The sequence below is a fragment of the Durio zibethinus genome, chromosome 22, assembly GCF_047325235.1.
Source record: "Durio zibethinus cultivar Kanyao isolate XHJ-2024 chromosome 22, ASM4732523v1, whole genome shotgun sequence".
In the NCBI taxonomy this organism is placed as follows: Eukaryota; Viridiplantae; Streptophyta; class Magnoliopsida; order Malvales; family Malvaceae; genus Durio; species Durio zibethinus.
In genome coordinates, this window is record NC_143183.1 from 3,970,789 (window position 1) to 3,985,096 (window position 14,308).

Below are 14,308 nucleotides of genomic sequence, written 5' to 3' on the forward strand. Positions count from 1 at the left end.
ATAATTTTAAATATAATAAAAAATCATAAAAATCATAAAAATATGTTATTGTAAAGTAAATAATTATATTAATAATGTAAAGTTTTAATTAATTATTATCCCTATAAATATATAAAATAATAACTAAAATTGAAAAAAATTTGATAATATAAACATGTGAGAAATTATGTAAAAATAGTATCATTTGGAGTAAAATAGATAAAAAGTGTTGGACATATTAAAAAAAAGTTATAACAATTATAAATGTAATAAAAAATAAAAATAACCATTAAAAATATATTATTGTAATGTAATTTATTATTATTTTTTAAGTATATAACAAAAATAGTTAATGATTAAAAAATAAAATAGGCAACATAAATAAGTAAGAAAAACATAAAATTTATATTATTTGATGTAAATTGATAAAAAAGAGTTATAACAATCATAAACGTAGTACAAGATAAAAATAAACTTAAGAAAATATTATTACAACATAAATAATAAAGTAGATAGCTTAAATTTTTAATTGATTACTGCTTTTATAAATATATAAGAAAAGTAGCTAAAATTTAAAAAAGAAATAGATAATGTAAACTAGTGAGAAAAATGTAAAATTTATATCATTTACTAGAAAATGGGTAAAAAGTGTTATTACACACAATAAAAAAGTTATAATAATTCTAAAAATAATGAAAAATAAGACAACCGTAAAAGATATTATTGTAACATAAATAATTAAGTAGGCAACGTAAACTTTTAATTAATCATTATTTTTGTAAATATATAAATAAAATAACTAAAATTTAGAAAATAAATAGGTAACATAAATAAGTGAAAATTTTATAAAATTCATATTATTTAACGTAAAATAAATAAAAAGTGTCATAACACACATTAAGAAAGAGTTACAATAATTCTAAACACAATGAAAGGTAAGAACAACCTAAAAATATATTATTATAATAAAAATAATTAAGTAATGTAAATTTTTAATTAATTATTGTTTTGTAAATATTTAAGAAAAATAGCTAAAAAAAAAAATCAAATAAGTAATATAAACTAGTAAGAAAAAGCATAAAATTCATATTATTTAACATAAAATGAGTAAGAAGTATCGTAACATACTAAAAATAAGTTATGATATTCTAAATTTATTGGAATATAAGATCAATCAGACACAAATATTATTATAACATAAATATATAAGTTAGTAATATAAAATTTTAATTAAAATTTGTTTACTTAAATATATAAAAAAATCTAATAAATAATAATAAAAATTTTGGGTAACTTAAACATACGAAAGAAAACATAAAATTCATATATTTAACATACAATGTGTAAAAAATGTCTTAACTCAATAAGAAAGAGTTATGATAATTTCAAATGTAACGAGCGATAATAAGAATTATAAGAAAATTTTTTTTGTATTATAAATAATTAATTAATAATGTAACATTACATTTTAATTAATTATTATTTTTGTAAATATATAAAAAATATATTATAAATAATAAACAAAATTTTAACATAAACAAATATAGTAAAATTTCTCTTATATTTGAAAGCTATCATAATACCATTTTTTGCCTTAAAATTTTATTATTGTAAATATTTATGCAGTAATTTTTTTACTACATAGTAAAAATATTTATATAATAGTAAAAAGTTTCACATCATAATCAAGTGGCATTTCAAATATTCTAAAATTTTATAAAAAGACATCAAAATTTGCAATTAAAGTATCTATGAAAAAAATCATATAAATAAAATGATATAATACTAACTTTCACTTTTATAATTTATGTTAATAAATTTTTAAAATTAGATAGAAAGATCATACAAATAAAATCATAAAACATATAATAGAAATAATTAAAAAAAATAATTCTAAGATTAAAAAGACAACATAACATAATTGATATTTTAAAATTAAAAAAAATAAAATTGTATTAAGATGCATACCAAAATTTGTATTAATTAATGTTGTAGTATTGTTATTTGTTAATAATGAAGAAATAACAAAATATTATTTATTAAATTAATATATGACATAACTATAGTTGAATTTTTTGTCGTGATGTTATTGTTTATAAATGAAAACAAGTATGTAATTTATAATTTTTTATTTTCTTAGAAAAATAAAATAAATAAAATTATTTTTAGATTTTTTAATTGACCTATTAACCTATTATATCATTTTTCATTGCTTTTTTATTTTTTTTTTAATTTTTTCAATTTTTATTGAGATATCATGACCTTACAATAAAATCGATAAATTGTAACTTTATTATCGAAAAACCTTTTTTTTATTCTTTATATTTTCTTCAAACCATTTTTTTATGCAGAACTATCAATGTATATATATTATACACTATTAATAACTCACATAATAATATTTCATAGAAAATTAATTTTAAATATATTTTTAAGATTAATTAAGTGTATTTTATTTTTAAAATTATTTTTTTATAATTCACTGATAATATGTATATAACATTTATATATTAATACATTAAATATGGACTCTATTTTCATTGGGTCACTAGTACATAAAATTTATTGAATTTGTAAATCATGCATTCACCCATTTTCCTTTTTCATATACTTTTTATATTGAAGAATGGGAGATACGAACTTAATTTTTTGAGTAAAAGAAAATTGCCGTCATGTTTAAAGCAGAAAACAAACAAATATAAACCCACCAATCAGCCCCCAAAAAAAAAAATACAGAAAAAAATCCAAAATCAAGGGAAAAAAGGGAAAATAAGTTTGGTCTTTATATTCTGCTTTGGGGTTCTGTTGGACTTACTCCTTGAGCCCAAGGCTTTTGTCTAAGCCTTGCTACATTGGGCCAGGTTTGCAATCCTTGGAAATTAAACTATAATCAAGTCCATCTGATTTTAACTTTCGTAATTTTTTTTTTGTCTAAAATATTTTTGATGTTCGATAATTATTTTATATTTTAATTAATTCAAAATCAAACCAAATCAAATTTTATATGAAAGATAAATTCTTTCAATACTTATTTTTTTCATTCACAAGAATTAAAATTACGACTTTATTTTAAAAAAATCAAACTCCTTAATCACTCTGTATTGATTAACTTTCACAAGTAAATTATAACATTTGGTCTATGCCTGTTAAGCTTATTACGATTATAACTTCACCTATTCATGAGTATGACTCAATTGAGGTTGGACTTTGCACAAAAATTTCCTAGTCCAAACTTGGTTTGGCTTTGAGAAATTATTTAATTAAAAAAACTCGTATCATTTCATAGAAAGAATTGATTAGGGCATTTGTTACTCAATATAAGCACATCATAAAGTCGAAGTGGATTTCTCATCCCATGAAATGAAAAAATATATTTTGGAGTTTTTTTTTTTGTTTGCCTTAAATAAATTGTTTTTATAAAAGCATGGGAGAAAAAAGATGTAAAAGAGCTTCAAGGAAAATGCCTAATGGTGCAAGGATATTGTTGCTTCGATTCAACTACCTCTAATAGAAAAAGAAATTACAGTTTTGTTTGTCAACACTCTTAAAGCTCTAAAATATAAAAGGATGACAAAAAATATAACTAAAAGTTTAACTGACATGATCATATCTAGAAAGATAATAAATAATGTTGTAAAAAATGAGAAGCTTAAAAATGATAATGCATTTATTGTAAAGGAAGTTGGTATATCGAGAAGGGAAAGAGAAGATGCTCAAGCCATGATTTATGAAGGGAAACAAGTTGGAGGCTTTATCCTATACAATTCTTATACGATATACAACCTTACTATCCTACCATAAATAACATTTTCCAGAATCCTTATCTTCGTCACTAATCCATCGGTTAGGTCCTTATGCAAGTCCTTATCCCTAATTTGTTGCTCAAACAGTGAGCAATCAAAAAAGACTCACTGTTAGGGCTATACAAGTCCATGAAAATAAGATTCACGCTTTAGAGAAATTCTTAAGGTCTAGAAGGAACAAAAGGAGAGGGTTGCATGGATTTGTAATTGATTTATGTGACTTGACTGATTCTATTCTATATGGAACTGGATCAAAATAAGGTGTTGGTGATAAGATCATGGTAAGAAATTTATTTGGTGCTTATCCTTGAAGTGTGGAGTCTAATGTTAGTGAAACATTAAATAAAAGACAACGATTGTCATATAGTCCTGTTGAATTGGCTGCAATGAAGGTGGGGTGGAATTTCTTGATGTATCCATTTATTATGTAATAGGTCTTTTTTTTGTTTCTTACAAGAGTATTATGCTACAGGTGAGAGCAATGGAATGTATAAGCTATAAACGGCTATCTGTTGTTGAAGTTTGAAATATCTGAAATGAAAAAACTAAATACTTCGATATTTAGTTTATTTATTTTTTAATTTTGGTCACTTGAGATACATTTAAATTAAAAAAAAATTTTATTTTCTGAGATCATCAAAAACTAATGATCAGAATATCAAAAATTTTGAACTTGAAAAAAATTTCGTGACCTTATAATATAAACAAGAAAAATGTAGTCCAAACATGGACCCTAGCATAATAGTAATTGATTTATCAGAATCTATTTTAGATTTAGCAATTTTTGAAAGATGCATGGCTAAGGAATAAAACCTAATAGCTGGCAAAAGACATGGAAAATCTCCATTGATGTAACTTCGAGATACATCTTATCCTTTAAAAGTCAGCTTGTCACGCATGGATTGCCTAACATTTTGTTTAGGTAGTCCCCATTTTTGCTTAGTTTGACTTTAGTTTCAAAATTGTTGCAAGTAATTTGCTATTTTTAGAGAAACTTCCTCTCTCTATCTTACTACGGAAGAAACTTTTTATCAACTCAAATAATTTTAATAAATGAGGTATCCACGATGTACGTTTTATATATTTTAATTTTTAAATTAAAATTGATAAAATAAAAAATATTATTTTAATTTTAATTTAATAATAAAAAATATTTATACTAATGTAAGTGGATCTATATTTATTTTAATATTTGGGTCATACTATTGTTAGTATTTTTTTTTATAGAAAGGGACTGCTACATTTTAAATTTAGGGGAAAGATTATCTTTATTACTTAAAGTGTAGTTTTATTACTTAATCTGAATAGGAGAATAGTGCACTTTCAATAATTAAATTTGTTATTGAAATTTTAATTATTTTAAATTAATTATAAAAATAAATATTAATTAAAAATGAATTGAACAAATATTAATCTTAAATTTTATTTAATGTGCCTTATCTACCCTTATATAAAGCAGTGAAAAACTTTCACTTTTTTAAGCAGTTAAAAGGATCTTTTGAGTTCAAAGATATGTGTCATTTACTTTCCAACTTAGCATCGTTCATCCGGATGACGCTCACCTCTTATAAATAAATTAAAATTTATGACATGAAATGGGATTACATCGGGTTATGTATTCCAAAATTACATGCATCAAGTGTGAAGATTTGTAAGATTCAAGGATCTTATGATTTTATTTTATAAAAGATATTTTACAAGATTCAAAATTTTATTTATATATTATAATATATTTTAAAAATTTTTCGATATGAAATTAAGGTATTATAAATTTTTTTTTATTAAAATTTGACATTTTCGTTAAATCTAATATAAAAAATAAACTGCACACAAAATCATACTAAATATTAAGATTTTATAAATGATTTTTATCGTGCAGCATTAACTTCTACAAAATTCTAGAAGTAACTTTTACGATATATCACTTATGTCTCATCTGACTGATAACCACTTTGATATCATTTATTAAGACTTATATCTTAGTTACGAGGTATTATTCATTTTAATCTAAAAATCTTATAATTTTATTTCATAAAAAGTATCTCGCAAGTTTAAATTTAAACATTCACTTATATATTATAATATATTTTTAAAATTTCTTAGTATAAAATTAGAGTGTCACGTAAAAAAAACCTCGAAATAACAATGCAAAAGTTGAGGAAAGTAGCAACTATAAATTGAGATTTAAATTAAGAGGCTGATAATTAAACTATTTTTTTTCTTAAAATATTAGAGGTAGACTTCAAACCAGGTGGGTAAAAGTTTTTGAATGCCGAAAGAAGAAAAACATAGAGAAAAAAAATGAAATTCATATCAGAAGAATCCAAAGAGAAGAAAATGAAAGTTGGTGGCCTTTTGGGAATTAGCAAGAGTAGAATTATTTCTTAAAGACCAAAACAAAGGGGTGAGAGACTTGATCCTTCCGCGTGCTGTCTGTTAAATATGTAGCAAAATCCAGACAGGATATATTAAGTCTTTGAATGATCCAAATCAATAAATTCAATATATACCAATGAAAAAATATATATATATATATATATATATAATTTGCCATTGTACGAAATGTGATTCCAAATCTTTTTATGCTTAAGTAAAGATTTTACTCAAAATCGAAATAAGAGAGACAAGACCACAACAAATCTAATTTCGTTGACTTGTATCCCAATTTTCACGAAGAATTACTTGTATAGTGTCTATATTCATCAAAATAACAAATAGATAGTATTGTGCATATAAACCTCATCAGTGTAGCTTTGAATTTTTAACCTGTAACACACCATTGGTGATTTCTCATATTTGAGATCATAATCCTAATTGGTTTCCATGCATCTCAATGACTTGAGAGTCAACCTAAGTAATATATACTTACAATTAACAAATAATATTTCCTCAAAAATATCTAAACTTGATCTACACCATTTCATAAATATCAGATATATTTCTATGGTTAATTGGTATGAGCGACTGATAATTTATTTTTTCTAGACTGAAAAAACAGGTTTCCAGTTTTACTTTGAAGGAGAGAAGATGGTTTCTACTGGCTTTAGATTCAGTCCCATAGATGAAGAGCTTATAGAATTCCTGTACCAGAAAGTATCTGGGAATATTGCCATCGCGCCTTCCGGTTTCATTGTTGAAAGAAATATTTATGATTCAGAACCGCAAGATCTTCATTGTCTGAGTACATTTTTCCTCTTTCTTCTTCCTCTCCCTCTTTATCACAGATAAATTAATTTCTAAAGTAATTTTCTGATCATAGCATGAATGCAGACCATGAGTATCTTATATTCTGGTTTATCTATGTTTTCTTAATCAGTTACATGTCTGAGTCACTTTTTGGCACATAAGAGTGTATAATATTAATACGTAAAGTTATCAGTTTAGGTATCCTATATAAGATCATATGTCTGAATGTGCAAGAGAACAAAATCCCGTGTTTCATGGAGCATGCATTAATCATATCAGACCAACAATCATGTAGTTCCCATGTTTCATTCATCATTCCAGTCCCTACTTACTAACTTCCTTGCCATGGATTTCAATTCAAGTCATATTTCGCAACTGTGAGCATCATGTGATGATGCGATGAAAATCTCTCCCACCATTCCATTAAATGAACCATAAGTGGTTCTTCTACTATGAGTATGACGCGATAAAAATCTCTCCCACTATGCCGTTAAATGAATCCTAAGTGGTTCTTCTACCTAGAAGTACTATAATTCATAACAAAACTAAGGAGATGGAAAGTTTTTCTGATGATTAAATTTATTTTTTTGCAAGTAGTTAATTCATGATTCTATGCTCTTTGAGTAGTGTTCGAATTTCTCTTTCTGTAAATCAAAAAATAGATTTATTTTTTTCTCCATTACGAGACTTATATAGTGAAATTTACGTGGCTCGTGTAGGGATTCAAATGTGGCTTTAAACAAGAATGAAAGGTATTACTATTGTAAGAGGGAGAATGACTCAAGAGATGTGACAGGTCGAGGATGGTGGAAGGCAACAAGCCATGTGAAGACCATTTGTGCTAAAGGACAAGTGTTGGGTTGCAAAAGACCCCTAACTTTTCACAGGTTTAAGGATAACCAAACGCAAAGATGCTATCAAGACCGACTGGATCATGCATGAATATGGCCTCAAATCTTTCTAACGGCTTATTTCCTATCAGCCCTTTTTAATCTTAATTTACTTTTTCTTCACAACAATTTTTTTATATAAAACTATCAATGGATAAATATTATACACTGCCATTGAACTACAATAATATTTCATAAAAAATTAATTTTAAATATATTTTTAGGATTAATTAAATATATTTTATTTTTAAAATTTTAAAATTAATTTTTTATGAAATGTTATTTTATAGTTCTCTACAATATGTATATAACATTTATATATTGATCTTACATTAAATATAAATTTTATTTTCATCAGGTTATTAGTATATAAAATTTTTTGAATTCGCAAACCATGCATTTACCCATTTTCCTTTTTCATATATATATATATGTATATATTTTATATTGAAGAATGAGAGATACGAACTTAATTTTTTTAGTAAAAGAAAATATATCAATTATTGAGTCAAATGTACTCAATCTAATTAATAATTAAATATTGGGTTCTTTTAAATTTCCCAGTATTTGTGAGAGTATAATTGACCAAACCCTTTATATATGTTGATAGCAAAGACAAATCCAAAAAATTCTAGCCTTTACAGTATAGTTTTCTCTAGCAGCAATTTCTATAGTGTAAATAAATTAAATGTTAGGAAAACTCATTTTTTGTGTCTATACTTGATCACTTAAAAATTTTTTTCTAGTTTTTTTTTCTATAAGAAAATTATATAAGAATTGTGCTTGTTGAATATGAAATCATGTATTAATCAATGAATCAAATATTCATATGCAATTTTTTTTTTTTTTTAATTTATACACTTATACTTGGTTCATAAGATTTTATCTTAATGATAAAAAAAGATTTTGTCCAAAATTATTAAATTCCAAATACAAAACCCACTATATATACATAAGTTTACTTCATTTATTTTATGTGAAATTTGTTTAATTGTATATATGATAAATGAGTAAAATTTAATCATAAAATCGCATTCACGATATGATAAAAATTTCTCTTACCCATGCAGGTCAAGGAAATAAAAATTGGAGGTTGGAAATTTTAATGTACTGTGGAAATTAATAACGAGGCAAGATATGATATCGGATAAGGTTAGCTTTTTTTAATGAGTGAGAAGATACTCTATCTAGCTTTATTTGCACATTTAAATGATTTATAGGCTAAAAAAGATTTGGTTTTTGGACAAATCAGTGCAATCGTGATTATGGGTTTTCATTTCGGATTGCAAATCATTGATTCGCATTTTAGAATTCGTTTCTTAATTTTTTGCTTGACTTTGTTTATTTTTTACATTTATTTTGAAATATTTTGAGTGAAGATTATATATGATTATTTGTATATTTATATTTATTTATTTTTTATTTAATATATGTAAAATATAAATTTATGTCACAATTTACATTTATATATCAAATATAAAATATATTTTTTATTTTTATCAAATTTATATATAGTAATAATTTAAATTACATTGTTTTTATTTTTTTTCATATTCTTTTTATATCATGATTAAAATTATTAAATTTAATCAATATGAATCTTACTCTTTTGATCTCGTATATGAAGGAGTGGAGACTATGTAAAGTTAAGTATAAAGGAAAAGAAAAGCTTAAACAAGACATGACTTCGATGGAGAATATCGGAAACAATGGTACCCCATTGATGAGTTTAGAAGCCGGAGGTGGCAGTCGTTCCACAAACGTAAATCCCATGCAGTTGGAGTTTGCTTTTGGGGAGCAGCAACCATTACCTGTAAACAATGATTATGAAAATGAATTTTGGTCAAATTCAAGCATGATATTTGATGATCAGCAGCAGGAATTGGAGCAGCCATCCTCATCACTTGATCCAAGTTCTTCCATGCCAATACTTACCTCAAGCTATAACCATGATCACTTTGCCCAACCAGACACCCAATCAGATCCCAAGGAGCAACCATTTCCTAAAAATACTTACCGCCATTGTTACTTCTAATTAACTTTTACAATTGACTCACTTTTAACAATAAAAAATACTTGAAAATCAACCTATAATATGTATAGCATTACTTGAACTGCTTTTTAGAACCCAAACTAAATGCTAGACGAAACGTCTCGTCCTAACATTTTATCCTATGCTTTGGCAATAATTTATTAGTTTAGCTGTAATATATCACTTCATACAATGACTATATCAACAATGAGTCTATCCATTCCAGGGAGAGATCAACTCCTATCATTGGAACAAAAACTAAACCGCAGACTACAAAATCTTTACTCTTTTAACTGTTGTATTGAACTTGGAGTCATCGAAGTTCTCATAATGGAGTCTTGAATTTGCAAAATTGTCAATGCTAAGTCTTGCTTGCTGCAGTTCATATCATATAAAGTTGTCAGCTTTACATTACACTTGAATCTGGCTCGATAGTTGATCGTAATCCACCATGCACCATCATTTGCGAATAGAATTCAGCATGCTCCTGTCAATTAAGGTAAATAAACAGATCATCACTCATTTCAAGATATACACGGACATAACAGGTCTTAATCACTAGAATTCAACGCTTGCAAAACAACATATACAGTTGGTGAGTACAATATTGATGCCATTACAGTTAATGTATTTTGAAAGTTCAAGCATGCCGAGTCTCACCCCACAACTTACGGTCTAATGGAAGAACAGGTTCCAACCATGTGAATCACAAGGAAAATTAGGACGTTACTACAACAGACAAATTAGGATTTCGTAATTGCTTCAAACATCTTAGGTAACAATCTTTTATATTGTTTTTTGGCCTTTTGAACTATGTTTTATCAGTATCCAACTAAAGGATGAACAAAACAAATTGTGCTATATTTAAGACAAAACTTTACCATCAGGCTCCCAAGAAAACTAAGAAATCTAAGTCATTTTAACTCCTCATCATACTTAATTACCATTGAAATCTTCAGAAGACTGTTCCATAAATTTGTTTACTCATTTTAACAGTGACTTGCAGGGAGAGGGAGCTAACATGGAAATTATTAAATTTACATAGCAATTACTCATATGTAGAACAAAGGGGGTTAGTGATTCAAATACATGCGTGTTAACATTATGCAATTTAATTTCATGTGCACATCAATCAGAAAGTTCAGCCAAAGTACTAATGCAAACACATCAACCAGTTAGTAATTATTCATAAATTTTCATAACCCCATTTCAGGTATTTATTCATAAATTTTCAAAACCCCATTTCAGGGCTTTCTGCATATCCAAAGAGAGTAATTTATCATGTTACATGAATCTTATATAGAGAAAATTATTGTCATTTTGCTAAATATTCAGTACATCCAATAACATGGTGATTGATAAAAAGATCTGTGTCTCTATGGCAAACAAAAATGATAAATGCATCTTAGGAAACCTTTAGCTAGTGAATCACTTAGACGCTGAGATTGCATCTGTCTATAAGACAATCACTCATTGAGCTGATCTTTCACTATTAGCATAAGAAACAATGAGATAAGCAATTTTTAAACTTGTTAATAACAAGACAGCTGCTTAATTATTGCAAATCATTTATGCAACAAGTACAACTATAGCTGACATAAGAGACAAGAAAAAATAACAAACAACCAAAACCACCCTAAGATGTTGACCAAATATCCAAGAAATATTCATATTCAAAAAGCATAAATAACATTTGTTCAAGGAAATGAAAGGGTGAGCATGGTGCCTTTGTGTGAAGGTGCACATGAGCAAATGGAAGCTTACTAGCATACTGCATTTTAAAATTGAATATTTATGGTAGGATCTCCCTAAAACAAGGAACTAGCATATTCTCTGAAGCGTCTGCTTTATCTGACTAATAGGCGTTTAAAAGCAGAAGTCAAACACGTGTGAAATAAACAAAGGATAGATAGGGGTGCAACTTGGCCTCGTTTGAATTTAGACGAGCAAAATATTTCAGGACCACTTAAAGGCAATAGTAAACTAGATGCTTGCATACTCAACTCTTAACACAAACTCCGTATGTTCATTTGACAAATAGAAAAAAAAAAATACAAGTTTATTAATGAACATAGGCCTTGACAAATAGACTTAAACACACAAGTGGTAGGCTTAAATGAATATCAGCATGAAAGAAATAAATTTCATGATGCCAAAGAAAAAACATACCTTAACTGTTACAATTACAACTGCCACTCCATTTTCTCGTGATACATGAAACAGTTTTCTTGCATTATCAGGTGTAACAGATGGAACAACTTGGGGCAAAACCTTCACAACTGCAAGAGAATAACAAACACAAGACAAGATAAAGTTATCAATAAAAATGTAAATATAAAAAACAAAGTGGTGGCAATGTCATGATCAATTGCCTAATAAGACTAATCTTTTAACTACTTAGTTTGTTCAATAGAGTGGTGAGACACATGGTTTCCATATAATTTAGATTATTAACTTCTAGACATCACCTATTTATATTTTCACACATGCTTAATGTTGAGCAAATAAATTACCTAATTTTTCAGAATGACCAGCATCATCAACCAGCAAAACTCTATAACTGTCTCCACTGCCAGTACCTTTTTTATCCCTCAAGCGCCCAATAGCACCACCTGTGATCACAAGAAATAAACATAGTAAGCAAATGAGTTTCCATCACAGGCATCACATAGCATAAACGAAACCCTTTTTTCCATTAAATAGTTTTGCAATTTCTTGACTAAGATAATTACAAATTTTGTCGCTTAATCTAGGTAATTTTAGATGAGCTGGATCAATAATGACGTGAGAGTACATCAACATTTCATGATCGTACAGCCACACACAAAAATACCCAACTAAACAAACACAAAGAAGACTGACTTGATCCAACTCCACACAAACATAAAAACACACCAACACACATATATAGATACACCCATGGGACTGCAAATGAGTCCAATTTTCAAGGGCTCAGCTTAAGCCAACTTGGTGAAGAATCAATCTATGGCTGTAGGCTGTAGCCAAGTAATAATAGTTCATATTTTGCTCAAAGAAAGTTACTTTTCAAGTGCTAATATCTTAATCAACATAATTTCCATTGAAAATGAAACAAAGCCAGCCTAACACAATTCACTGATAACAAGGCAGGAAAGTTATATGTGTCGCACTAATATCAAACCAAATAAAAAAAGATTAAAGATTCATACTTTGCGTATCCATACTTTGCATTAAAAAGAAAAATGATAGAACATTGAAGCATGATACGGAAATGGAACCGTACATCATAAAGGAAAACATCCCCAGCTCTTTAATTTCAGTTTCTTCAATTAGGAAGATTTCTAAAAAGTGAACTCCACCGAGTCTTTCTTTTCTTTTTCTTTCCAATCTTGTCTGTCTTTTCCTTCTAACCAGCAATTATGTTAAAAGTTACTCGATTACACAAAAACCATAGTCCTTGATTCAGAAAAAAAAAAAAAAAAAAACAAAAAACAAAGATTTCGATTAAACAGTCTCACCAAGAAGAGAAAAGGATAACAAATCAAAGAAAAAAAAACCCAAATCAGGAATTCCCATTTTATAGCTTCTATTAACAAAAAAACGAAAACTTTAGCAGGAAAAACTCAAAAAAAAAAAAAATCGAATTTGACCTTCGAGCACTTGAGTAGAAGGTTCAAACTGGGACTGATCAAAACTTGGTCGTTCCAAAACAGCAGCACCGCCACTCTCGAAAGAGCCAAACCTCGCTTTTACACCCATAAATTTCACACCCAATTTTCCTCCTGGGTGTTCGCTCCCACCCCAGAATTTCCTCAAAGAAGGAGCTGACGGGAGACATTGAAGCTTCACCAGAGTCAAAGAAGCCGTCGTTGCTGTCCCTGCAACAACTGCCATATCCAGAATTTGCCAGTTTCCAACAATCCTTTCCTTTTGCAAAATAAGGCTCTGAACAAATTGCAGCAGTTACTTCGACGATGAAATGAACACTAAAATGGGTTTTTATATAATGATATGTTATTTTTTTTCTTAATTTTTTACTATTTTAATTTGATTATGTGTTCGGTCGCGCCAAATCGCGGATTGATTGGAAACGACTGGATGCGATTTGCTGATGTAAAGTTTTTTTTTTCTTGAAGTTTCTAGAGTCTGTGGTTTAGAAAGATTTTTCTTTTTCGTTTAATTTATGGTAAGAAAGAAACAAATAAAAATAAGGCTTACAATACAATGCAAATTCACGGATTTTAATGCTACTTTGAATTTGGGGATACCCAGTTTCTACACTTGTCTCGGATTTAAATAAGTTTGTTCTAAATAGCTACATCAGTTATATTTTGATTGATTGGACGATTTTAAGATAAACTAATAAATATCTAATTAATCATGTAATTATTTATTAGACATAAAAATAATTGTATTGTGAATATTTAATTTTAATAATT

General features: G+C 27.2%; 1 protein-coding gene and 1 pseudogene across 1 annotated transcript; one reads left to right on the forward strand and one right to left on the reverse strand.

Annotated features, from left to right (window-relative positions):
• Window positions 1–6,809: 6,809 nt before the first annotated feature.
• LOC149512493 (NAC domain-containing protein 72-like) lies at window positions 6,810–9,893 on the forward strand (annotated as a pseudogene).
• On the reverse strand, window positions 9,554–13,906 carry LOC111307798 (ATP-dependent Clp protease adapter protein CLPS2, chloroplastic-like). The gene is made up of 4 exons (XM_022906038.2): window positions 13,520–13,906; window positions 12,404–12,502; window positions 12,060–12,169; window positions 9,554–10,377 (listed from the first exon to the last, which is right to left on the reverse strand). The coding sequence occupies exons 1-4, from the start codon at window positions 13,761–13,763 to the stop codon at window positions 10,297–10,299; spliced, it is 534 nt and encodes a 177-aa protein (XP_022761773.2). The 5' UTR covers window positions 13,764–13,906; the 3' UTR covers window positions 9,554–10,296.
• Between the last annotated feature and the right edge of the window lie 402 nt (window positions 13,907–14,308).

Bases quoted from the DNA above. Each gene is read 5' to 3' on its own strand.
- LOC111307798 (XM_022906038.2), bottom strand. From the start codon at position 13,763: ATGGCAGTTGTTGCAGGGACAGCAACGACGGCTTCTTTGACTCTGGTG. The intron at 12,503-13,519 runs GTCAAATTCGAT...TTGTGATCACAG, and splicing joins TTCTACTCAAGTGCTCGAAG to GTGGTGCTATTGGGCGCTTG. The intron at 12,170-12,403 runs GTAATTTATTTG...ATTCTCTTGCAG, and splicing joins TGGTCATTCTGAAAAATTAG to TTGTGAAGGTTTTGCCCCAA.